The sequence below is a fragment of the Aplysia californica genome, unplaced genomic scaffold, assembly GCF_000002075.1.
Source record: "Aplysia californica isolate F4 #8 unplaced genomic scaffold, AplCal3.0 scaffold00828, whole genome shotgun sequence".
Classification (NCBI taxonomy): domain Eukaryota; kingdom Metazoa; phylum Mollusca; class Gastropoda; order Aplysiida; family Aplysiidae; genus Aplysia; species Aplysia californica.
The window spans coordinates 251,568-278,563 of NW_004798098.1; the positions used below are offsets into that span (position 1 = coordinate 251,568).

At 40.5% G+C, this 26,996-nt stretch overlaps 3 protein-coding genes across 3 annotated transcripts in view; 2 read left to right on the forward strand and 1 right to left on the reverse strand.

Moving 5' to 3' along the window:
* Positions 1-639: 639 nt before the first annotated feature.
* LOC106013369 lies at positions 640-7,717 on the forward strand (the record flags this gene model as incomplete). The annotated part of the gene is given in 2 exon segments (XM_013088899.2): positions 640-858; positions 7,313-7,717. A coding segment is annotated over 1 exon segment (207 nt), but the record flags the coding sequence as incomplete, so codon positions are not given.
* Positions 7,718-7,951: 234 nt separating this feature from the next.
* LOC101862904 (PITH domain-containing protein CG6153) lies at positions 7,952-20,897 on the reverse strand. Its single transcript, XM_005109909.3, has 5 exons — positions 20,518-20,897; positions 14,849-14,892; positions 13,037-13,219; positions 10,664-10,775; positions 7,952-10,047 (listed from the first exon to the last, which is right to left on the reverse strand). The coding sequence occupies exons 1-5, from the start codon at positions 20,740-20,742 to the stop codon at positions 9,946-9,948; spliced, it is 666 nt and encodes a 221-aa protein (XP_005109966.1). The 5' UTR covers positions 20,743-20,897; the 3' UTR covers positions 7,952-9,945.
* A 434-nt stretch (positions 20,898-21,331) lies between these two features.
* LOC101864340 (RNA 3'-terminal phosphate cyclase) overlaps positions 21,332-26,996 on the forward strand; it is a gene marked incomplete in the record, with an annotated part of 45,488 nt that continues 39,823 nt past the window's right edge. Inside the window, 2 exon segments of the mRNA XM_013088900.2 lie at positions 21,332-21,699; positions 25,504-25,604. Coding sequence (XP_012944354.1) covers positions 21,595-21,699; positions 25,504-25,604 — 206 coding nt within the window.

The window sequence follows — 26,996 nt, forward strand, 5'->3', positions numbered from 1 at the left end:
ATGACATATCTGTGTTACAAGTACCAAAAAACCATAACTAAAAAACAATCTAATAATCAAATAAATATTAAAAAGACACTTCCCAGTCTTTTTGCGCACATTGTTGATTAAGCTGGTTGTTCCCTGTTCCTGTAAGACTAAGAGATGGCAACAAACCCACTGTGGCCCCGAAAGTCAGTTCTGAATGCAGGGTGGGGGCTCCTGTTCTTTTGTAACATTTATTCATAATAATAATATTGTTGACTGATAGATAATATTGTATTACCGTATCGTCAACCAACTGCTCAGATGATGTGCTAAACCCAAAATTTTAAATTTTTTTCTTCTCAAATTGCAGTTTCTTTATCTACTGTTGTGTCGTTGCATGTATTCACGAAATATAATAATTTTGTCAAAATTGAAATTTTAGATGTTGGAGAAAAAAAGAGAAGCACGCTTAGCACATAAGGCAGAACGAAGAGAGTCTACATTTGTTAAACGAATGAAACAATTGTTTTCTCTCTACTTAAAAAAAATAAAACAACAACAAAAACGCTTTCTGGGCTCTGGGCTTAGAGTTAGAGCATTTGACCAGCTTGCCGACGATATAGCAGGCAAAGCATTGCGCATGACATGTATAAATTATACTATTCTCCGCAGCCCCGCCAGGCCCGCTACCTGCACTCCTTGCTGCTATTACGTCATCTGTATCTGGCCGGGTTCCGGACTTTCTACACCTCCCGGAACCTGCACTGTGCTTTCCGCCAGATCTTTGATGGCGCCCACAAAGCCGGTTGTCACGAGGTCAACATGATTAGGGTCAAATCGGTCAAGTTTGCCGACCTGGACATTTTCGAAGACCGGTGATTGGCAAAAGGGGTGAGGATAGTGTGGAATTGATTGATTGGTTGATTAATTTATTGATTGATTGATTGATTGATTTATCAGGGGGGGGGGGGGGTGCTGCTGTAAAAATGTGCTGCTTCGAATAAGTTGTACACTTTATTACCCATTTTGCTTTATCACATTAAGTCTTTGTGAATTTGTGAAGTGAAATGAGAATGAATCGTATGTGCTATTTCTTCTGGTAAAAATTCTTTTCGGAGTGAAATATATTATAAGCCCGAGGCAATTTCTTGAACCTGTCAAGATGCTTTCGGTCAATGAATGGCTGTCAAGGATGAAATAAGGCTTTGGTTTCTGATAAGAACTTCCGAGTTATTTTCGTCAAACTTTTCCACTTGTCTTATTTTATTACGCGCTCTCTGGCTCGGTCTCAGAAGAGAATTCGATCATTGGATGTCTCAAAACTTTTTGCACGTCGATGCGAAACGTTCGCACCATGGGCCGCACAAGTACGCCTGTATGAAAAGCAAAACGCCAGTCTCGCTATAGTTGAGTGCGTACGGCAGTTTTATCACCTTGCTCTTCATTTGGCTCAAATATTGTCAAAGGATAATGCCTCACAGAGAACCATGGGGGGGGGGGGGGGGGGGGGGGGGGGCTCCTCTCGTGGTGATTGCCTCTCATTCTATAGGTCTTGGTCCTGGGCTCGAAACCTGACAGATTTTCTTCTCTAAAACGTTCTCCTTTCACCTCTTTTCCTGCTGTCTAACAATGTTCTGTCGTCTGCTTTCATCTCCATTTTCTGCCCACTCTCCAACCTCCCCTTTCCCTCTAGGCTCCTGGCTCTTTCTGCAGCCTTTCTACTGCTATTTCTTGGCTCCGTCTTACTGCTGTCTTTCAGACACACCCCTAATCTTTAAGGTAGGTAAGATTTAGCACCTAGCCTCCTCGGATAAGGGCGAAAAAAAAAATCTGAGGTCCCGTGTGCAAATGGTCCTAAAATTGATAAGAGGAGGCTTCGGCAAAATTCGGTTCAAAATTAATTCCTATCAAATTGAAAATGTTTAACGTGTCCCGTGCACTCATATGACCTTGCGCAGTTGTGAGAGCCGTAAAACACTTGCCAAAAGAAAAGAAAAAGAAAGAACAGAGAACCGGAAATACATGCGGTGGCCTGGAAAAAAACAAGACGGAAGACCGACAGTCATGAACCAAGCTACAACCAGAAAATCCTAAAATGTTGATTTTTAAGAATTGAATTTGAATACATATCAAGTTCATACCGTTCATCATTTCATTTTTTTTTTGTGGTCGGTAAATTGTACTCGCCTACAGGTGTAATTAACGGTGTTTCTTTAAGCTTTTTGGGGATTTTTTCTTCTTCTTTTCTGAGGTATCTATCTCGACATTCATGACTCGAGCCGAGATAACCAACTGATGACATAACCTACCGAATGTAGCAAAGCGGGTGTCGCACAAATACCACGAAAAAAATCTATAAATTCTGCGGACAAAGGTCTGTGCAAACTAAAACTAAAAGCCACCCTTCTAGTCGGTAGAGCTTGACCCTACTCAAAATGTCAGAGAGACACAAACAGATTCCACGATGCTCATTTTTTTCTATCCAATTCAAATTATCAAATTACGGGCTTTTTTAAATTTTTTGTTTTGTTCCATTTGTTTGGTGGTGGTGTTTTTTTGGGCTTTTTTTCGGGGGGGGGGGGGGGGGTCGTTGTTGTTGTTGTTGGGGGGGGGGGTTTTTTTTTGGTTTTTTTTTTTTTTTGGGGGGGGGGGGGGTTGTTGTTAAATCGCCAACGGTTTCTAAAATGTTAGGGCTTGCAAGACCAAGTGAAAACGTGTTATTTCAAAAGGCTCCCAGACTACAAGACAGGCACACCGCAGCACAAAATATCAAACGGTGCGCGCGCGTCTGGCAAAGTTGTTCACACACTGGATACGCCCCAAAAACAAGTTATGCAGCTCTGTTGTTGACGCTTGTTTTGGGGCAATTGTTCTCCTATGGGGCAGCTTGACCTGAAAGATCCTGACCTATCATGAAAGAAAAGTTCCATGAGGCCACGACAAATGCTGAATTCGCAGACCATGTAAAAAATAAAAGTTTTATGAAACACAATCACCGATGACTGGTTCTTTTGTGTGCGACATAATATGTGTCACGACACGGTGGAATCAGGCCTTCGTTAATTTTAGGGCATATGGAGTTGTTGGCATAATCTTGAAACGTATTCATTTGTCTGGCTTTTGGTGAGAAAAATACCCATTTTTTAAAACCATATCTCAAGATATTTGTGATTGACAGAATAGAAGTGGGGATCGTCTGGTGTCAGAGGAAAAATAATCAAGAATGTGGTCAAAAGTTAGGTGAATTTCAATGCTTGACAGGATTTAGAAACTGTGCACATATAATAATAATAATAATAATAATAATAATAATAATAATAATAATAATAATAATAATAATAATAATATATAACATTTATATATATAGCGCATTTCCCCAAAAATAGCTCAAAGCGCTTTACATTGGAATACCCATTTTCAAAACCTTTCTTACTACTTCTTTTTTTCTCAAGCAATATATGTATATATATACATGTATATATATAATATATATATAAGTATATATATATATATATTTATTTACACACACACACACACACACACACACACACACGGACTATTTTCATTCAGAATAGGCATAGAACAACTACGGTATAATAAAGAATAACGCTAAAAGCTTATGAATAATAGGCCTGTATGAACAGAAAATGCTTAAGATGTCTTTTAAAGCTTTCAAGTGTTCTTGTTTGTCTTAGTACCATGGGTAATCTGTTCCACATAAATGGACCAAGATATGAGATAGATCTCTCTCCATATGATTTGTATGATTTTTACGAGTGTTATCGTTTGATGATCTTAGGTTTCTCCCTGGCTTATATATATATATATATATATGTATACTGATAAGTTCTTGTAGATAAAAAGGAGCAGTTTTATTTACACATTTGAAACACATGACACTTTAAATATTATTCTTTCCTTTGCAGTTCTATGGAGTGACATGGTCTCGTTTTTTAGATCTTGTTATCAGTCTAGCGGCATTGTTTTGAATGACTTGTAAACGATTCAAAATTTGTTGTTCAGACCAGCTAGGAAGGAGTTACAATAGTCTCATCTAGATAGGATAAGAGATGTTACCAATGTTTTTGTGGTGTCTTCAGTTAAGTACTTTCGAACTAGGCCTTTTTTGTGCCTTTAACTTTAATCAACGTGTTTCAGTAAATATCCACATAGAACTGTGTTTTTGAGGGACATAAAAGGTGTTGGAAAAAATACTAATATATTTATATAAGGATAATCGATAAACATTGGCCAACGGGCGGGAAAACGTCGGTTTCTTTGATTTCATTATTTTGACTTTAACGGGCGCCTGATTTCACCACGATGCCTGACATATAAATTTGCACTAGCTCTTCTTCAGCAGACACCCCTGCAAAAACGTGTGCTGATGTGAGGCATGCGACAAAAACACAACATGCCCAAAATCTTCTAAATCCCCGAAGATCCGAAATCAGAGTTGAAAAAACATAAAAGCGGGATCGTCTCTGACACAATTTCTGATGGTCCTCCCCTTGGGATAGATTTACAAATTAATGTTTCGATAGACAAATGTGGAGGGCCAAGAGAAAAACAAGAGATGCCAGGGTTTGGATAATTTGAATTATGACGTGAGTGGAAAGGTATTAACTCATCTCTAATCTCTTCACTGCATGCGAGATGAAATGTTTCCGCAAAACCCTTAACATTACATGAAGAGACAGGCAGAGAAACGACGAAGTAAGAACAACTACATACTGGGACAGCTCAACGGTCAACGGCAACCGAGGATGAAACAGTAAAACTAAAGTAGGTAAAGGAGAAGAGGTGCTGGGACCCGAGAAAAATATCAGCTTTAACCGATGATCAACTCAAGCGAGTTCAGCACAAGTGGAGTCGACTGTTGTAGATTGTGAAGCGCGTATAGCTTGCTGTTGAGCGACGATTGCGTTCACATGTGATACAAAATTATTTAAAGATTTTTTTCTTCAGCGGCTCCCCATAACAACTCACAAAACGTATCAGACCCCAGTGCTGTGTTCTTTGATGTGTTCACAATAGACCCTACATGTACGGGGTGGGAGGGGGTTCAATAAGTTTTTCGTCTGGGTATGAAGGAATCATGGCAGAGTAATGACATTTCATTTTCACCAGCCTTTAGACAATTTCTTTGGAACACACCATGCAAATGTTCGGGGAAATCCGACAATAATAAGGCACTAGTCATCGTGTTCAGTGAAACCATGCACAAAAACGTTTGGTTTTTCTTTGCTGTAGCTGTGTCATGGAGCCTGTTAAATATCGCTTAGTTATCAAGCTTTTACACTTGCAAGGAAAATCCCGTTTGGACGTTTTTCAGGAAGTGGTCCAAGTTTATGTTGACAACTGTCCTCGTTATAATACTGTGACATACAGGGTAAGAAAATTCAAATCTGGATTTATGTCGGTGACGGATGAAGATCGTGAAGGGCGCCCATCCTTTGTGGTAACTGCAAAGAATGTATCCATAGTGAAGAAACTGGTTTTACAAGACCGAGGCATAACTGTTAAACAGCTCTCATTTGAAACAGGAATCAGTGTAAGGTCAATTGAAGCGATTCTCCATGAACATCTTAACATGAATAAGGCGTCTGCGCGGTGGGCACCTCGCCTTTTGACAAGTGAGCAAAAGAAACAGAGGGTTGAGTCCTGAAAAACTCTCATTCGAATTGAGTCTAATGACACAATTTTCTTTAAAAACATGGTGACCTTGGATGAAACACGGATTTATCATTTTGATCCAAATGTACAAAATATGTCCTCCATGCAATGGAAAACCCCTTCTCCCTCACCAAAAAAGGTAAAGGTAACACTGTCAAGAGGAAAGGTCATGCTGTCGTGTTTCTGGGATTGTGAAGGTATCATCATGACTGACTACCTGGAAAATGGAAAAACAGTCACACGGCCAAGGGGACTACACTATTCGGACGGGTTTGCTGATAAAATTGCGGTCCGAATTGGTGAGGAAAAAAGGGTGAGAAACTCCGTAATGGGGTCCTCCTATTGCATTACAAAGCCCCTGCGCACAGGGCACAACAAACAGTCCAGACAGCAGAACAGTGTGGCTTTGAATTGAAATCCCGCCACATCCAGCTTGTTCACCAGATCTGGACCCTTCAGAGTTTTTTTTCTGTTTCCTAATCTTAAAAAGTCACTGAAATAACGTCGTTTCCATGACAACGAGGACGCCATAGAAGCTGTGGAAGACTGGTTAGGGGCCCATTCTGGGTCTTTTTTTTCTTAAGGACTTTTGAAGGTCAAAGACAGGTGGCAGAAATGTGTTATTCTGCATGATTACCATGAAGAGAAATGAAAGTATGTGTGCCAAGTTACAAAGCTCTATCATTGACTATCATTATTTCTTCATATTTAGACCAAAGACTTCTTGAACCCCCTCGTATTGCTTCTCCATGCCTACGCAACATGGTTAATATTAAATATCTACTCCCCTTCGTGGTCTCTTCTTCCTTTTTTGGGTCGATTTAGGTGATTTTATGCTCACATCGACACAATTTAGATTATTTAAGAGCCGGACTAGGACCCTGCCTGTCACCAAGGCTGAGAGGGATACAACATCCCAGCAGAAAGACCGAGTTACTCGAAAAATATTTACCCCACTCAGGAATCGAACTCGGGTCTCTTATGTGCGGTGCCGAAGTGCCTAACTCTAGCACCACAGCCGCCGACGCGATCTTTTCAAACAAAATTAAATGATAAAAACTTGTAAACAGTGCAGGGAAACTAATTCTCATTACACTCCATCCAGTACTTTGGGAAGCCTTTGCCGCCAACTTTATTGGGCTCAAACTTTGATGAAAAGTTAATATTTGCCTGTTCAAATCATATTTCGATCTTATTTTATTATCATCAACGGTTCCCGATGCAGACCTGTTCCAGAAAGTGATTTTTTGTCATTCTGTATTAAATATCTGCTATTATTGTAAATGGGTACTTGGTCAGTCTATCCAAAGTTTTAGTCACATACATGTACTTGTACCTATTTATTATGCTTATTTTGTAAAAGAGTTTGTTTTCCATGCGAGTGCACGGGAGATAGAGAGAGAGAGAAATATAAATATATATATACATTATATACATATAGATATATATATAATACTAATAATAGAGAGAGAGAGAGAGAGAGAGAGAGAGAGAGAAAGACTGAGAGAAAAAGAGAGAGGTATATATTTAAAGTTATAAGAGAAAGAAAGAGATGGGAGAGACAGAAGAGAGTTTGAGAGCTAGGTCCTCAACCAGTATGATGAAGGGTTGCAAATTTACATCCCACTATCGTAGGGCTATCTTAAGTTTGTCATTTAATTCTCGACAGGATTGTGCCAAGACTGAGGAGGTCCCATGAAAACTCTCCAAACAACCTTGTACAAGAACACCCCATTAAAGAGTTCCATCTCCACTCTGCCAGCATTGAGCATGCATCCAAAGGACAGCTTTTATTAGGGCCAACATAGAGAAATGTTTTTATTACTAGATCAAAATTATCTTTTTAAAAATATTTTTCGTTCAGAGCGCCATGCAAAGTAACATGTTCATTGGAAAATCAATAAATGAGCTAGAATTTTTTTACACAGCCAGACAAAAGTGAACAAGCTGTACTATATAAATATATGTAAATCATCTTTTAAAAAAAAATTATTTCATACATAAACGTATTGTTGTATAGCCACATATTCTTCATGTTCTTTTCTAAAAAAGTAAATAAATATTGCAAAGTATTCAACTTAGTTTAGTTTTAGTAGAGGTTTTATGGTGCTCGCAACTACGTATGGTCATATGAGCGCCAGAAGATTAGAGCTGTTACAAGAGAGTAACAAACATTTAAAAAAAAGAAGGGGAGATAAGGACGCGAGATGTTTGACAGGAAAGAAGAAGCAAACCACACCAGAGCACCCGCCAACCACCCATAAGTATTCAATGAAGCAGAAAAAGTTTTGAAACATGGAAACCTGTCATGCATTTCAAACGTTTCATTTATTGCAATAAATCTTGCAGGGAGAACAAAGTCAAACAAAAAATGAACATCATAAAAACCTTAATATATTCTAAAGAGCATATCAGACATAAAAATCTGTGATTTGCTTATTTTCCCCAACTAGAAGGAAAAATCACACAAGCAACAGAGTATTTCCATTCTTTCTCCTCTGGAAATGGCCCTACAAGTGTAACTTCTACTTGAAACTGAAATTGAAAGCAATAAAGGTCTGCAGAGCAGAGGTGTCATCACATAATGTTCAAAGCACATACTGTGCTCTTTACAGCTTTCACAAATTTGCTCATAACTCATCTAATCTATGTTCTATGAAAGTGTGGCACAGAATAGTGAACGAGGATCACAAAGTAGTGGACGGGGCACAAGACAGAAAATGACAAACAAGTAGCATAAAATGATACACAAGGAGCAGACTAGAGAACACGTAGAAGGCCTTCAGCATGATGAAGAAATCATTCCACAGGTTGGTGAACACACTGCCGTGGAAGGATGAAAACATAGCAAAGAGAACATGTGACCCAACATGGTAACAAGCTGATGTGTCTACTGTACTAACAAGTGACCCGCATTACATTGTTTTCAGCTTTACATTATAAATATATCAAATTTATGGGAAACATAACCAGACAGAAAAATGCATAAATGAGACACATTGCAGTAACATCAAGACTTGATAAAAAACCTTTTCTTTGGCACATCAAGAGCATGTTCACAAGTAGCCAGAGAGGGCAAAACATGAACAATACCCCAAAACAAACAACTAAAGGAAAACATACCCCCCCCCCCTCCTCAGAAAAATAAATGAATGAATGAAAAATAATAAAATTGTATGGAAGATCTTTTTAAAAAGTACAGGCCTACAGAAAGAAAGGCTTTTATGTTTTTACTTGACCTTACAGACTACCTGTACATTTTCTGATTTTGCAAGAATTTCCTGTCAACTCGGCACATGCTTAAGTTCTCTACAGGTTGAAAAGATTTAGTAGAGGCACCCGTTTGAAGCGGGGACACTGTTTTTTAAATTTTCCTTAAATTTCTATGTCCAAACATTAAGGCTCAATATTAAATTCTACAAGCACACTACATATCTAAGGGTTTAATTTTGTGGGTAAGCATAAAGTAGTAAAAGTAAAAGAGAGAACATCTACGCGCTAAGAAGCTTATGATGGGTTAAGCAAGACTTGCAGGAAGTATCTGCAAAAGAAAATGCAGCAGATTTCCCTGATCAGCAGTCCTGGCAATGTCCTCTCCCTTCCCACACCACATAACAAATACGACAGATGGCATTTCATACCTCTGCAGACCACTTTTGCACTCTGAGATTTTATACATGAATCGCCAGGTTACCCCCTCTGAAAACAGGCCTCTGACTATTAGTCTCATAACAAGTTGGGGGATATATCAGCAAAAGAACATTTTTGACTGGTCATTATAATGTTGGATTTACAAGATTGACTCATGTGTGTCTGGTTGTATGAACTCACTTGTAGAGTAAAGGCCATAGTCAGAATCTTACTTTAAATTTTTGCAATGTGGCATTGAAGAAAAGTCCAAGAATACTAACCTCCACCTACTTTCTAAAGAAACAAACAAACAAAAAGAAAAAACCCCAATAACTTGCATTTAGTCTCTTTTCAGCCAAACAATACAGTGACATCCACAAATGCAAGCTATTTTCTCTGCATTTTCAAAAACAAAGGGAAGTAATCTTTAACGTATTCAAAAACCATCCGAGAGAAAGAAAAATCATTAAAAAATTTATCCTGAGTTTGCACAGAGATAAGGGAACACTTAGCATAACAGCATGTTAATGAATCACCCGAGCATTGTGCCCTTGGAAGGAGACCATTGCAGTCCTCATAGCCATTTTCATGTGTTGATTATGTTGTGGCCTCCGTCTAAGCTTTGACAGAGCTACACCTCATGCAAACGCAGGAAAACACAATAGACGGTCTTCAGGAGATCATGTGGTTGACCTGGTTCAGGGCATTTGTCTTGTGGTCAGCTGGGTTTGCTCGTGACTCGTATGCTGTGATGGTCACTTCATGGCGATGGGCCTGGTCCAAGGGAAGAAAGATTGAGGAAAAATGTGAAGCCTTTTTCAACATTGTCAGGTGAGGGTTTTATGATCCTGATGGTGCAAAACTGATACATTTTGCAGTTTTTAACTTTCAAGAGAAAGTAAAGACAAAGAAATAATGTGAAGCCTTTTCTAACATTGTCAGATGAGGGCTCAATACTCCTGTTGATGAAAAACTGATATACTATGCAGCTTTTAACTTTCAGGAGGGCTTTCAACACAGCTTGTGAAATAATTATTTACCATGCACTTGAAATTCAGCTTATTGGCAAAACTGCAGACAAATTTGAGAGTTTCCAACATATTTTTAAGCAAAAGGATATACCATAGCCCTGCAACAGGGAATAACTTGCAGTAAATCTGGAGGCCCTTAGGCTCATGCCCTTTGAACAAAGTCATGTTGCACATGGTGGAATTCAGTATGCTGCTGTCTATAGCAGTGCAATTATTTTTCAATGTAGGTTTTTTTCCCCTCCTCTGTTGACACTTTCAATTCAGTAAGACTAAGAGAACAAAATGTAACAAACACCATTATCAAAAAAAGTCCAGAAATACAGGTCGGTACATTAGCAAAACAGACATTTGTTTCTCACCTGCATGTAGTCTCCTTTCAGCCCAATGTAATAGACTTCTGTGCTTTCAGCACCACCATGGTTACTCGGGAAGTGGATGGATAGGTGTGTCACATCACTGAATCTGGCCACACTGATGAAGAAAGGATTCAATTCAGAAGTTTATTGAGAAGGGGAAAAGGTCAGAGTGTTGTCACTAATAATACTAGAATGAGATAGAATGAAAATAACAAGAGGGCACAAAACCAAGGAGTATGATGCGAGAGAAAGAAAATATTATAGTTAGTACAAAAATCAACATTATTACAGTGAACTCAATATTCCCTGTCTTGGGCTTTTCTCTTGCCCCAGGACAACTGCATCATGAATATTTTGAATTATTTCTTATCACTTAATATATCATGACATCATTCTATCTACACCAGTGGTTCTCAACCATTTTCAATCCGCGACCCCTTTTGATTGTTTGGCAAATGGAACAACCCCTCATACCCAAACCCCGAAATAAAGTAATAAACAAACCCTTTTGACCCCCCCCCCCCAAAAAAATGCGTACAATCCAGCAGCAGACAATTAATAAGGCCTACGTTACATAGTTAATACAGACCAATAAATGTACCTTTGATGTTTCAAATCACTTTTATTTCAAGCAAATACAAATCGAGAAAGGAGAGAACACACACACACACACGGATTTAAAGAAAAATAAACTAGTGAGAGGGCTGTGCCTGTAGTTCAGGGACTAATTTTGAAATTCTCGGCAAAGTCTTGGATAAAGCAAGGCGCATATCATCAGCAACATTCAGCTTGTTCCTCGCTTTTGTCTTGAGTTGGACAAGGGTAAAAAAATCCACTTTCTCAAAAGTAAGTCGAGGCAAATGGGACGATGACTCGAAGTGCTGTTTTGCTGACCTGAGGGTATGATTCCTGGAGAGAACACCAAAACTGTGCAAAAGATTTCTCAAAAAAACCTGTCCCGAGCTGACGAATCAAGTCTCAATTCCAAAGCTCGTCTTGAATATCATTTGCAGTGACAGTAATGTCTAGTCCAGGAGTGAAAGGGTTCCTCACAAAAACTTCCTCACCACAGTCAAGGTCAGGAAATAGTTCTTGAACTCATCTTCAAGTGACTTCAAATGTGCAGCAATGTAACTTGAAGATCAGGATTCTAGCAGACAAGGTCTCCTCTGGATTTAACAGCTGTGAAAGGTTGGTAAACATAGCAATGTTTCCCCCAGTAACTTTCCGGTGCCAATTCTGAACTTTCGAAAGAAAGCCACTGAGAACACCTTTAAACTGTACAAAGTGTGTCTGTTGACCTTGAAGTTTCAAGATGAGTTTGTTGAGGTAGTCAAACGTATCAGACATATATAGGCAAATCTTTGGATCCACAAATCTTTTGAGAGAAGTGCCTGCTGAGCTCATCTTTTTCCAGCACTTCCAGGAAGAACTCGATCTCCTCTCTCAACTCGAAGACCCGACATACAAATTTTCCTTCCGATAACCATTGAACTTGAGTGTAGAAAAGCAGTGTTTCATTATCTGCACTCATGTCAGAACAGAGTTCCCTGAAGAGTCGTGTATTTAGGGGGCTGCGTTTCACATAGTTGACAACCTTAACAGTCGATTCCAACTTTTCTTTTAAAGTGGGGTTGAGAGTTTTGCAAGCTAGTGCATATCTATGTATCATGCAGTAAATGCCTTTTGCTTGTGGTGCTTTGTCTTGCACTTTTGTCTGAAAGCCCGATTTAGATCTTATCATGGCTGGGGCACCATCAGTACAAATACCACACACATTCTTCCTCTCAAGACCCTCGTTTAAAAAAAAAAAAGAGGATATCTTGTTCATGACATCATCAGCTGTTGTTGTGGTGTCCAGTGGGGTGCAAAATAAAAATTACTCTTTCACATCTTTTTTCAAACACGTATCTCACAAAGACCAGTAACTGTGAGCACGATGCCACATCAACTGATTCGTCAAGCTGGAAAGAGAACATAGGGGCAGCTTTGATCTCCTCTACAACCTGTTCCTTAATGTTTGAAGACATACGTGCAATACGCCTCTTGACAGCATCATTTGAAAGGGGAACTTGCTGTAATATCTTAGCACTAGCCTCACCAAACACCAGACATTCAGCTGTGTCACCTTCATTGTGCAAAAGCTTTATGAGTGTTTCTCCAATTGGAGGAGGGGGGGGAGGAGGAGGAGGAGGAGGAGGAGGAGGAGGAGGAGGAGGAGGGGGAGGGGGAGGGGGAGGGGGAAGGGGAGGAGGAGGGGGAGGGGGAGGAGGGAGGAGGGGGAGGGGGAGGAGGAGGAGGAGGAGGAGGAGGAGGAGGAAAATGGTTATGAACTGTCCAACATCCTCAGTTGATACTCATACTCATACCACTCACATAGGCTTGTACTCAATGACACCTTCCTGGTCCACATGGACATCTAGCTCCTGGTCTGGTTTGGCCCGAGCATCGTCAAACGACATGTTGGGACGGTTCTTGAACAAGCGCATTTTGTTTGGGTGTGTCTCTCGCTCTCCCCCGATGACGAGCAAACCTTTCAGCTTGACTTGCCCTGTAAATCTGATTTCACAAGAGTATCTTTTCATTGTGAACATTCAACAAGCCTTAAGACACAATTTAGAAAAAAAAGGTGATCTGCTTTGACCTTCCTGTCAGGGTCAATGCAGTTAAATTGAATAAATTCCAGCAGAAAGATGGATATACTCAAGAAATATCTTCTTCTCTCCACAGGGAAATCTAATCAGAAACATTGGGTTTTTTTTGTGGTTATAGTAAGCGTTTTATGGCACTATAACACAAGAAGGTCATATATATGCCGCAGATTACAGTTTTAGTTTCCATAAGAATTTTACGGCATTCGACTAGAGGTGTTACATGAGAATAACAAACACAGAAAAGGAGGAGAGATAAATATGATAGATGTTTGATAGGAAAGAAGGAGCAAACCACACCAGAGCACCCATCAACCACTCACCTCACATTATTGTTTACTCATAAAAAGCAAGATGAACAAACAGTGAAAACAATTGAGGGACAGTACAGAAATAAGACCAACCAGTGGTGTTCTCCTACTACCCGTAATCAGATGCTAGCAAGCACACGCAACATTTAGTATAGTGCTATTGGAACCTAAAATATCTATGTACAATTAGGGTGAAAAAGTAATTTAATAAAACAAAACCTTATCTGACACAGGAAGGAGTACTAATACCTACTAAGACTACAGGTCGTAAGAAATTTGATCCTATCAAAAAATGTTAAGCACCTTCCTTTTAGAAGCTGCAAGACTTAATTGAGAAAGAAAGTTCAAGGTTTGGTATGTGAGGGTAACATCATAAGTCGGGTGAAAAAAGTCAGCTTAGTGGCAGTATATATAAACTGCTTTCTGCTTTTCACCTAGGTCCAAGTTGAACAGTACTTTTCTTCTAGCTCAACACAAGCATACATTTTTAGCATTCTGAAAAGAATTCTGAACACAGCATTACAGTCTATACTGCCAGCCATGCTTACTGCCAGGTTTATGCCAATGCACATAAAGGAGACACATATATCTAAACACAATTTGCCCCTTTAAACCTCCATCTGCCAACTGCTTGAGTTGCATGGTCCTTACTTAATATGTGAATTTGCCCCAAAACACCATCAGCGAACTAGCCTCCAGAGGTAAACATTCCACACGGCACACAGCACCCACTAGGCAGGTGCACAACAATAACATTCCTTGTTAGTGCTCCTTTTAACATTTCGCAAAGGACTCGATTTCGCCAATGTCAGAAACAGAAAAAAAACGTGAAAATTTAAACATCAAGCCAGAGGAATACGGAGGACACCATTAAACCCCATTACACTACACCACCAAATCCATACATGTCCCAAGGTTGGCAGTATATCTAGGTTTGACCGTGCAGCATTGCAGCCTATTATTATGCATATGGCATTGTCACATTCTTTCCTATCTAAATTACACGAAGTAGGCCTACCAATTTGTAGTTAGACGGTGATCTGAAGAAAAAGAGAAAAGTACTTTTCCATTTCCTCATGGACCCAGTGCCCTACCAGGCTCCAGACAAGTTGCACTACTGTCATTTTACTGCTAGGCACAAGAAAAAGGAATTCACCAGACCATGGAGTTGATTGAAAAGATCACCATATATGAGGAAATCAGTGTATGATATAAGGTATACTTACGGAATGTTGAACAACAGCTCTTCATCCACGTCACTTGCCACAAACTGAAAAAGATTGAAAGCAGACAAAATGGGGAATCAGCTTGTTACAGCTTTGAAATGTTTGAAGTATGACATCCTTTGTAACAAAAAAGCTGCTTTGAAAAACACATTAGCATAGGTAACATTTTATAGAATTTGTTTTAAGTCCGCCTGGAATTACATGTCACAAAAAGTAACAAAGTCAGCAGACCGTAAAACTGGTAACATAGGCTGACATTAGTTTGCTAACTTTTCAGGAATTTTTTTTTTCACATGCAAAAGAGATTATTGCCACCAAATGGATGCCGCGAATATGGACACAGTTGAATCCTTTGGCAAGGCTATTCCCCAGCGGAGCACTATTAAGTAACCTAGAGATACAAAGTCAAAGTAACCACCCAACACTGTCTACAACTATTTGTCTCCATACCACTTATGATCCCAGTTCACTTAAGATCCTCCTGTTTTAAGAAAACAATTTTTACCAGTACACAAAAGTCACCCCTGCGATCCCACTTTGAAGGACTATATTTGGCTTGGATCCTGCATTTCAGATCATAATTTACAGAAAAAACCTGGGAGAGTGCAGCTGATCAACCAATCTGTGAAATTTTGCGAGCATTGTACTGTCCATTGCGTCTCATGAGATCATCCATTCTCATCACGCTATAGTGATCACAGTTCTGATACATATAGGCCTATATACATGAACATGTAAATCTCAACAGGTGGGTATATATGTGGTGTGAACTCGTCTATGTATTTGTTTTCCCTTAACATTGCCCTCGCACTATTTTTTTAGCCCCCTGCCTGAACTTACATCACATGGGATCACATCGAAATGTGAACTTGTCAGTGCTTTTTGTTTCCCTGACCATCGTAGTTGTCTTTCATCTCTATGTCCGCCTTTGCGAGCTAAACATTGGATTTGAATTGGTACGGTCACAACACAATGCAGCCTTATGACACAATTGGGGATGGTAAGAGATAAATTTTGGACAGAATAAAGGGAAGAGCAATGGGATCCACGTAGACCTTGAAACTCACAACTGGATAAGTGAAACTGGCATGACTCATGCAGTTGTGATTGCTCATCTTGAGGAAAACCCCTTTTTTGCCATAAAAGTCAAAAGCCCACCCAGGCGTCACTTCGGTACATTTAAGAGTGGGGTATATATCATTTTCCCAATTGTGTGGGCCTGACCATGATTTATAGATAGTGGATTCTCCTCTTGTTGAAGCTGCTAAGATCCCATCCGTCTAAGATCCTCAGGCAGAGACCACACTGTAATAGATTAAAACCTAGGAAACACGTCTTCACTGTATAATAATAGACCATGTTAAATTGGTACTAGATGACAAAAATATATTCTGTGGAGAGGAATTAAAAAGACCCCTCAGGATGAATTGTAGTAGTAAGAGTTCGAAATCAAAACCACTGAGCACCATCACCCCATCACCCCCCCCACCCCTACATGTCTGGGTGCACCATTAGCTCGTTGTTGGTATCATGCAGAATATGGAGTGGAAAGCCCTGATTCTAATCCCCAACAGGCTGTTCTGAACTTGAGTTGTTTTGGGGATTTGTTAAGGTTCTCCATCCATTGAGATGGTCCCGGAGATGGGACGTTAAATTCAGAGGTCCCACCTCTTAAATAAGCCCACAGTGTGTAATAGAGGTGTAAAAACCTTTATAAAAATTAAATAAAAATGACCAACGTACCTTTCTATTCATCATTCAGAGCTCTATCCATCTAGGTCTGTTCCAAAAGTATGTTTAAAAATTAAAGTCTAGAGGCCCTAAATTACAATTCTCAGAATAATGGAGATAAATCAAAAGGGCAAATCCCATGTCATTATGGTCACGAGACTTGCAGGCTACAAGCCTTGTTGTGATTGGCTGTACACAAACAGATCACCCAACTCGCAACCTGATTTATAACAAACGTGTTTGCTTTAGAAGGTCATCATCGGTTCTGTTCAGATTGTGCCACGATGGTAGCTTTTGTCCATCCATGGAGGAAAGTCTGGAAAGCGCAGACTCAATTCAAACTACCGAACCAAACCGGTCTTGCCAACAATTGGCACCGCATACAAGATAAATTATCAAATATTTCAAAAGCTAACACAATTTGCAACAGATATATATATATATATATATATATATATATATAATAATAATTAATATATATACACACAAAATTTGTGTAAATGGACACATCATGATGAACTAAAAAATTTTTGTACAATACCTGGGCATGAGAAGGGAATGAAAGTACAATTTGTGTAAAAAGGATAAAAAATCAAAACTAGCAAAATGGTGTAAATCATAAGTGAGATACATTCACTTTGAGCGACCGTTGCGTTTCAGCCGTGCTTCTCTGTGCCAAAGGTGGATGATTCAGCTTGCTCAGGGCGCCGTGAAGGTAGCCTGCAAATGGTAATCCTTACCTTCTGCTGTGCTTAAAAGGGTTACTACGGTTTTGTTGTTTACGTTCGGTTTTGTTGTTTACGTTCGGCCAACGAGATTGCCAGGCAAGTTGTGAGAATAGATTCCGATGAAGTGTAATTATGATCTCTGTGAAGTTTTGATAATTTTTGTAAGTATATTGAGAAATATTCGTTGTGCCGATGGGGTTTTCTTTAGGGAGAGGGGTGTTAATGTTGTTCTTGGCTGGATTTAACTTTGGTGGTCCCACCTTGTTTACATTAAAAATTAATGCTCACTAGCCATGACAACAGGGGGGGGGGGGTTCAGCTCCCCTGGCAACAACAATAATTTTATAATTTTTTATTGAAAGGATTTGATTTTTAAATATTTTCCATCCGTGAAGTGGTGGGAAACATCAAAATGACATTACATGACAATCTGGCATTCCCATGAGTCATCTACCGGAACTCTCAGGTGGTCTCACTGCCAATAAAACAAACTCATAGGGACCGCAGAAGGTAAGGACCCTTAGCTGGCGATTTTCTAGTTTCGTTCATTAAAGTCCAAAGCTGAACATCAGGGACCCTGAATTGCCAGGTAATCGTTGAGGAGAAAATCAAAATTTAAGCAAAGAACGGCCCTTATTCGGCAGTTTCCACCCCCTAGTCTCAGTATCTATGTACACAGTAACCGGGCACCTAAACTCAATATATACGTACACAGTAACTGGGCACGTCTTGTCGGGCTCGCCATCGTGACCAGTCAGTGAACCTGCTCGTGAACATCACATTGTGAGTACCGGTGGGGGTCACCAAAGTTCATTCAAGTCTGTGTGCTGCGAAGTATAGGGTTCCGGAATGGGGGAATTATTGATTTTGGTAAATTTTTACTTTCACTCCCGCACACAGATGCACTGTTTCAGGGGTCAAACTGCTGTACTGTTTGCTGCAGATCACACATAAAGCCACTAAAACTGTCGCAAATCAATTATTTTCAAGACAATTTCAAATCTAACTGTAAAATATCAAATTATGGGTGTAAAAACAGGGGGGCATGCCCCCCTGTAACCCTCCAGATTTTCTTTTGGCCGGCACTATTTCTCCGAACGTTCGGGAAAATAAAGCTGAGCACTATTTCTCCGAACGTTCGGGAAAATAAAGCTGGGCACTATTTCTCCGAACACTGTGAAATCTCATCCTTTCCCGCAAATTTCGGATATTATATAGATCTATAATTATAGTAAAGGCCTACCAAAGATTGTTCGTATACAATATGGTTCAATCGGTCCAAAAAATGTCCGCAGTAAATATTTATAAAAAGAAATTCCAAACAGTTTTTCGCTACAGATATGACGTATGTTGCCTATGAAGGGTGCTGCTCTTTTTACGGAGGGTTATTGATAACGACACATAGAACTGGCATCTGCGTTTGTCACTGCTGCGACCAATGTACTGACACTGGCAAGCCCCTTAATGTGTGTGATTCCATAATTTACATGTAATATCCTGCACTTTTTTAAAAATTACGCACATTTAGGGTTAAAAAAGCCAAATCTTCTTCGGACAGGTGGACACACGCCCTTATTTGTTTAATGTTTGTTGTTGTTTGTGGGCTGTTCTAATTTTGATTTCTTTCTACTGTTGTGAAACCTTTCTTTTTCACGTTTTTACACTCATCTAAAAATCTCTAGACTAGCTAGCTCTTGAAAATTGAAATAGATATAGACCCAAAAATTTGCCCCTGTGTGTGTGTGTGTGTGTGTGTGTGTGTGTGTGTGTGTATGTATGTGCGTGTGTGAGTGTGTCTGTGTGTGGTAGTAAGTGGAGAGTGAGGAGTGTGTGTGTGTGTGTGTGTGTGTGTGTGTGTGTGTGTGTGTGTGTGTGTGTGTGTGTGTGTGTGTGTGTGTGTGTTTCGGGCCTTATTTCAAATTTCAGCCTTTATTCAGCAGTAACAGTTCAAAGTATACAAAAATAGAAACACAGGATCCATTCACTGCAGGGCTCATGAGTCGTTCATCTCTTCCAGTTTCACTCATTCATTCAATTCCTGTGTTCTCTCTCGCGGCTCATCCCCGTCCGCATGACTTTCATACCCCACCCCCTCCCTCCAGGCACACACAAAGAAAACCTCACTCATTCCCTTGTACCCTGCGAACCATGGACAATAATACAGGCAAAACACTGCCTGGGCTGCATTCCTTTCGTTCGTGAGCTGTGGACCAGGCCAGGGGAGGGTCGGTGTCGTCTTGTAGTTGCTGTCACATGTGGATACACTCGCACATTCTTCCTTTCACTTTCACCTGCTCTTTCACTCACACTGTCTCTCCATCTACAGCTCAACTCGTCATACGTTCAAAAGTTGCCCACTGGTCATGTTTAGTTAGTGTGTGTACATGTGCATGATGGTGGTGGGTGTGTGGTGGGTGTTAGTGAAGGCTGTCTGTAGGCGGGCTTGCCATGCGGTGTTCCTTCCCAGACCAGAGGGCAGAGGCAGAATGAAAGTTGGCGCCGAACTCTCGCAATAAATAGGCAAAATATCACGAGACCGGAAGCCGGAAACCGTTCGGAGAAATAAAGATCGGCACTATTTCTCCGAACGTTCGGAGAAATAGTCACTTCGTTTTCTTTTACCCCAGTGGGGCAGGCCCCCCTGGAACCCCCCGATTGGTCCAAAGCATGTCTATCTCGGTTAAAAACAATCAAATATTTCAAAAACCATTAATTCGCGACGGAAATGAAGTTGATATTCGTGTTCAGCGCATCAATATTTAGTAGAAAATAGACAACTGGTAGCTGAGTGTGAGACGGGAGGGAAAGTAAAAAAATACCTTAATTTTTTTTTTAGGTACAGTCGGGGGAGGGGTGGGGATGAAGGCAGCACCGGATGACAAAAACTGAACTTGGAGTTCTGAACTGCCTGGTTATCCTGCTGTAGATCTACACATGACTGAGGCTAGATCAACATGCCCGGTTACCGGTTACTGTGTACATAGATATTGAGGCTACATGCCCTGTTACCGGTTACCGTGTACGTGTAGATATTGAGGCTAGGTGCCCGGTTACCGTGATAAAAAAGAATGTGATACTAGATCTAGAGTAGATATCTAGATCTAGATCTAGATCTAGATATCTAGATCTAGATCTAGAATCTAGTTTAGATTTAGATCTAGATATCTATATATATATATATATATATATATATATAATATGTTTACTAACTTTGGATCTGTCCATTCTTTTTTCATAGGCCCTGAAGACTGTTTTCCCTGAGCCTTCGTCCTCTTCGTTCAAACAAGTAAGACTGTCCATGTCAATTTTCAGATACAAATTGAATTCTAGACCCTTTGAATTTTCTGCATCACTTGCATCGGGCGTTCCATGACTATGGCCGTGTCCCCCACCACCTCCTCCATGACTGTGCCCGTGGTTGCACCCTTCTGCCATATATCCTTCTCTCAAGAACAGTCACACACAGCTGGCTGATAGTCGTTTTGTTTCTGTTCACAGTGCCAGTGCCAGACAACAACAATCAATATGAGAAAGTGTGGAAGGAAGTAGGTCTAAGGAAGAGAGCGTTCGAAGTTCGAGTACTTGTTCGCTCAAGTAAAATTCTCTATACGAATACGCGCAGTGTTGATTTTAGCATTTATTAGGCAAAGAAAGAGTCTTTTTAGCGCCGCCTCGCCTAGGCCTAGTCGTTTTCATCCACACTATGAATGTAAATCAATGTATATCTTTGGAATTTATGATATGGAACCACCCTATAAATATATTAATATTTTTGCAGCCCATTTTCAGCCTTGCTTATTTGCTTCAGATCCGATAGGCCCTAGGATGACAAAATCAAACAACGGTGTGGATAGTCGATTATCCCTATTAATTGTTTTACTCTATCGAATACAGAAATATGCGGCTACTCGAAGTGAAGAGTTTAAATCTATTCCATAGGCCTGTATTAATTTCTTTGCAGTGAAGATTTTGTTATTGTTGTCCACAGAATTCTACACTTAAGTGTAGAATTCTGTTTAAAAGGAGGTAACTCTATGGGTTATTGCAGAGAGTAATAGTGTCTCTGGTTATTGTGAACTAATGGAAGGGAAATAACTCTACTCAAATGTGAAACGTATTACCGGCCACTGTGAAATAGCCCACACTACAGCCAGGCTTTATATGCGGTGTTTACTTGACTAGATTTCGCAGTGACTATTGAAACTGAAAGTGTCTACAATCTTATGTACATAGATCTATATCTAGATCTATATCTATATCTAGTAAACAATAGGTTTCTCTTAAAAAATGGCAACTCAGACTGATGCAATCGCAGTTATTCCAAAAGAAAGACCACAAGGAACCTATGATGACCAAGGCCGGCTTCTAATCGATGGAAGTTTACTGGAAGGCGTGAGTGAAATCATAGATCTAAATCTATGAAATTTTTTCCAAAACCCAAAACAGATTAGATCTAGATCTAGATATAGATCTAATCTGTTTTGGGTTTTGGAAAAAATTTCATAGTACAAATTTTCTACTTTAAATGTAATAGTAATGTGTTCATTCATTAATCAATGTAATCCCCGTCCCTTATTTACAGCGGAAACCATATAACATAACAGGGAAGGTTGGACCGGAGAAAAAGGATGAACTTGTAGTTCCGTTCGTTGGGAGGACTTCCGTAAGAGCGACCATTATGAGACAGCAGTTCAATTGAGGGCTTGGGGTAGGGGTAATGGTAGGGTTAGGTCTAGGCCTCTTCTTTATTGTGTTTGATGGGGTGGTCGCTCGTTACGGAAGTCCTTCCCGTTTGTTAAAAAGTCTACGATCTGTTTGTTTACATCCAGTGAAGAAATCCGGAAGTCTTGATGACCAAATGGGCAACACAAAGAACAGGGGGGATACAACCTAACTCTGCAAAACATCTAATATATGCAATTAAACGTAGAACGACGCGTCTTCCTAATAATTGGCTGCTAATTTTAGTAATATGATGTCATCACTTCCTCACCTAGGATACCCACAGACTATTTTAAGAAGGACGTGGAGGTACCGCATGATGATGTAAGCACTTTTCGGAAACGAAGTGACTATTCGGACTCGAGTCCGAATATGAAAAAATGTTATTCGGACTCTGATTCTTGTCCAGCATGACATCACTTCCGACTTCCTGTGACTCGTGACTCCGGCTTCCTGTCCTGCCTCTCTCGTGACTCGCATCAGGCTGGGTAGAGACCGGGATCACTTCGGGCAAAATGGCGTTTTGTGCAGGAGCCGAGTTTTTATCTTATGATGAATTTGAGGCCAGCCTGAAAAGTTATAGATAGCGCTTCTAATATTAATAAATTATGTTTATTTTTCAAGAGGTCATCAGAAGCAATTAAAGATGGCTCGTTAGCGTGTGTCGGGGTCGGATGGGTGGCCTGCACACGTGTAGCTGTGTGCGTGTCGGGGAGGGGGGTGGGGGGCACTATCGGTCCGGGCGTTGAACGTCGCATACGCGTCAGTCTTTTTTCCAACGGCAACTGATCATTATTACAATAATAAGCTAGTCTTGACGTAGATCTACGTAATGAATTGTGCGCTGGTCTATGGAATCAAAAGTTTCCGTATGCTCAGCTCTACACAGCAACACAACTTTTTCTTGGTAAACAATCGAGATGACACAGGTTTGTGTATTTGAACGAATCGGTCTTTTTTTTAACACAGCTCATAATATAGCAGGTGCCAGTGGTCTGCTAATCTTCAATTTTACCTTTTTCTACAACAAAGAAAGTGGGAAACATGGGGGGTGGGGGGGGGGCGTATCAATGTGGCGGCGTGCATCGGATTGGCAGAAAAGGTGTGGGGGAAACTAAAAAATGGCGGAAAATTGGAAGCACTAAACGTTAGATCTATAGAACGAAGACACTTTCTTTTTTTCCGGACCGGAGTCCGAATAACATTTTTTCCTATTCGGACTCGAGTCCGAATAAGAATTTTTTTTATTAGGACTCGAGTCCGAATATGAAAAAATGTTTTTCGGACTCGAGTCCGAATAAAGACGGCCTTTCGGAATTCCTAATCTAGATCTAGATCTAGTACTTAGACCTGATGGAAGATCGCTGTTAGATCGTTGATGCTCAACACAGTAAGAACTCTGATGCTTGAAATTGAAACACGGTAAACGCAAAGACAATAACGGTAAACCGCACGAAAACTGCCGTAAAGACAACGGAGGACCCTCCCCCCCCCTTCCTGCATGCTTCATCAGTACATGATACTTTTATATTAAAAAACTGCAAAGCAACAAATTATAATTTATGGGGAAAACTGTTGGTCAGACGGGAGGAGGAGGAGAGGAAAAAAACAAAAAACAAACTAACTTCCAGGACCGGGATTCGATTCCACGCTCATAAAAATATTGTATGACTTCAAAGGCAGACGCGCTGTCCATTCGGCCATCAGAACTTCCAACAGTGAAAGGTAGATTTTAAGCTTGATATATACACTTCCATCTTTGGTGCCCTGCGGTATATTTGTGGTCGCGTGATCAGGGGGGGTATCCCGGTCTGATGTCAAACAAGATGCCCGCCTTACCTAAAAATAGTTTGCGTCTTTCTACGTTTAATCGCATTATTCCTCCTTCCACCCCTGAATCCCCCCCCTCCCCATATTTTTATTAGGTCAAGCCCCCCTGAAACGCCTTGACTCTTGGGCCCAACTGGCGAATAATAATTCAGGGGTGGGAACTGTCGAAAAGACGCCATTTTTTGCTTGAATTTTGATTTTCTGGCTTTAGTGTCATTCTTTAGTGTTTCCTTCCTCCAGTCTCACTCTTAGTTCACTCCTCAACGATTACCTGACAATTCAGGGTCTCTGGCGTCAGCTTTGGACTTGAATGAACAAAACTATAAAAGTCACCAGTTAAAGTCCTGTTGTATCAGATCCCTGTTAAATCAGAAATGCAAGGGAAGTAGGTTAAACATTTGCGGACTAATCCAGCTGTATTTATTCATGGGTAGTTTCCCTTGCCAAAGTACCCACGAACAGCACACAGCAACCCTCTCTGGTGGCCGTGTTGCAGGCCTAAGCATGACACATTACCCATGCGTGCAGCAAGGCTTAGGGCTAGATCAAAGTCTGCAGCACACGGCAGCCTTCTCTTGCTTCATCCGCTGCATGTGCTTGCAGTGGCGTGGCTTGCGTGGGCTTGCTCCATCACTGCATTTCTCTCTCTCTCTCTCTCTCTCTCTCTCTCTCTCTCTCTCTCTCTCTCTCTCTCTCTCTCTCTCTCTCTCTCTCTCTCTCTCTCTCTCTCTCTCTCTCTCTCTCTCTCTCTCTCTCTCTCTCTCTCTCTCTCTCTCTCTTACTTTTAACATATTAACGAGCCTTTGTTCCTGCTATAACCAATTGGGCTCCGATGAGGCCCTGTTATGGCCGATAACTTTCAATAAAGGCAAAGGGTAGGAAAAAACAGTGATTTAAAAAAGGCCAGCTCTATTCGGACTCAAGTCTGAATATAATTTTTATCTATTCGGACTTGAGTCCAAATATGGGTTTTATATCTAATCGGACTCGGGTCCGAAAAAAATGTTTTATTTCTTCGGACTCAGCTTCTAAGTGAGTCTTGTGAGTGTAAGGAGGTTACATAATATTACAGTCGTCGGGGGATTTCACATAAAACCAGAATTAGAACTAGTATTGCCTACTAGGATTGTGTAATTGTGTCAAAAGTCAAAAGACTGCACTCTCATTAGATCTACCCAATGGTAGTATTTAAGTACACGGTAACCGACTACTCAGGGTCTTTCCACCACCACTGCAGCATCATCATTACTTACACCACCAATTGTCTTTCCATATGTTTAATTTCATTTTATTGTGTGTTATAGTTTTTCTGCAATGTTCTTTTCTTTTATCACATTGCACAAAACCGACATCTGTGGCCTCTTCCCAAAACCTCTTCCCCCTGCAAGCCAAGAGTGCGAGATTGCTACGCGCAGTCTCATTGGTCGACATAATTAACTTTATATATCTGTCAGGGCGGGATGGTCATTTTGATCCCTGTTTCCCCCCTCAGATGGAATCAAAGCTTCCCCACAACCTGTTTTTATTCAATATTTGCTTGGTAATTTGGAAAATAACATTGTTAATCTGTGCACTACTAAAATACCTTGTGTTCTTCCTGTGTGCATTTTTTTTTTTTAATTTTTCTGTTTGTCGCCACGGCAGGGAGGACAAATTCTACGGAATGCAGCAGCTCTCTCATGTATTCTGGGAATTCCCATCAAGGTCATCAACATAAGAGCAGGCAGACAAAAGCCAGGATTGAGGTAGTGTTGTGTGTCCCATTTAGTTATCGTATCGGGTCAGTATTGTAGATCCGATATCGTATTGGGTCAAAGAATTGGATTGCTGCTGACTTTCATAAAAAGTGAATTCCTTATCAAGCAATTCTGTTCTTTTCTGGTGAATAATTCAGCAAACTGTGAAAGCGAACATACATGTTGGTTTTATACATCCGGATTTCATGAAGTTAAATTTATTTAAAAATAAAGTCTGTTCTTTGATAGTTGTTGCCAGTGCATGAATTCTACCGAATAATGGGCAATTGACCTATTATGTTACTTTGTTTTCATACTCGTTATTTTCTTATACAAATCTACTCTCAAAGGCTCGCTTTCTATTAGACGCATTAAGTGACAATGGTAAGGATGGCTTTTGTGGCCAAGTGGTTAGGCTCTCGGACTCGCAACCGTTAGGCCTTACGTTTGAGTCCTGTCAGGAACAGGACGCTGTGTCCTTGGTAAGGCACTTTACAGGAATTTTCCTATTCGAAGTGTATACAGACCCGGTAACCGGGAACAAAGCCACGAAATATACAGGCCCCGTAGGGGAACTCTTTTGAGATTTCAGAAAGTTTCAGCGCCCAGACCCGGTAGTGTGTGTGTGTGTGTGAGTGAGTGAGAGAAAGAGAGAGAGGAGAGAGCAGAGGGAAGTGCTGGCAAAATGTATGACACAGTTGGCAGGAGGGAACGAGAGAAAAATAGAGTGAGAAATAGGAGGGGAGAAAGAAAGACAGAGACAAACAAAGAAAAAGAGAATGCGAGCTATATACAGAGACAGAGGGAGGGAGAGAGGGGGGGGGGGAGGGGGGGAGATTGCTTGATTTAAATTATGACATTGTTCTTTTCTTCAAATTGTGATTCCTCCAACTCCAAAACGGGGGAAAAACGATCGTTCATCGAAAAGCCATCTGCAATCTTAATTTAGATTTAGATCTAGATTCTAGATCTCTAGATCTAGGCTAGCCTCGAAACTAGATCAATGATTTATATCTGTCGGTCTAGATCTAGACCTAGGCCATAGATCTAGAAGAACCTAGTTTTACCCTGAGCCAAGAGGGCGCTGAAACTTTCCGAAATCACAAAAGAGTTCCCCTACCGGGTCTGTATACTTTGTGACTTTGTTCCCGGTTACCGGGTCTGTATACACTCCCTTTCCTATTTTCCTCAATTCACCCAGCTGGGAATTGATAGCCAGCTACAGACAACGAAAGATCTTGTCAGTTTGTTATTGTTTGAAGTTTGAGTGCCTGTAATTGGCAGCTTGCACTGTATGCTTCCTGGGAAGCCGAAATGTTTCTGAGTGTTCTAGGATCTTCTGGAGTATAATAGTTGTAAAGGGAATGGCTATAGAGCATGGAATAATGGATACATATATAT

Coding starts and splice junctions, on each gene's coding strand:
- LOC101862904 (XM_005109909.3), bottom strand. CDS start 20,742: ATGGCAGAAGGGTGCAACCACGGGCACAGTCATGGAGGAGGTGGTGGG. Junction 14,893..20,517: donor AAAGAATGGACAGATCCAAA/GTTAGTAAACAT, acceptor AATCTTTTTCAG/TTTGTGGCAAGTGACGTGGA. Junction 10,048..10,663: donor TGAAAGGAGACTACATGCAG/GTGAGAAACAAA, acceptor CCCTTGGACCAG/GCCCATCGCCATGAAGTGAC.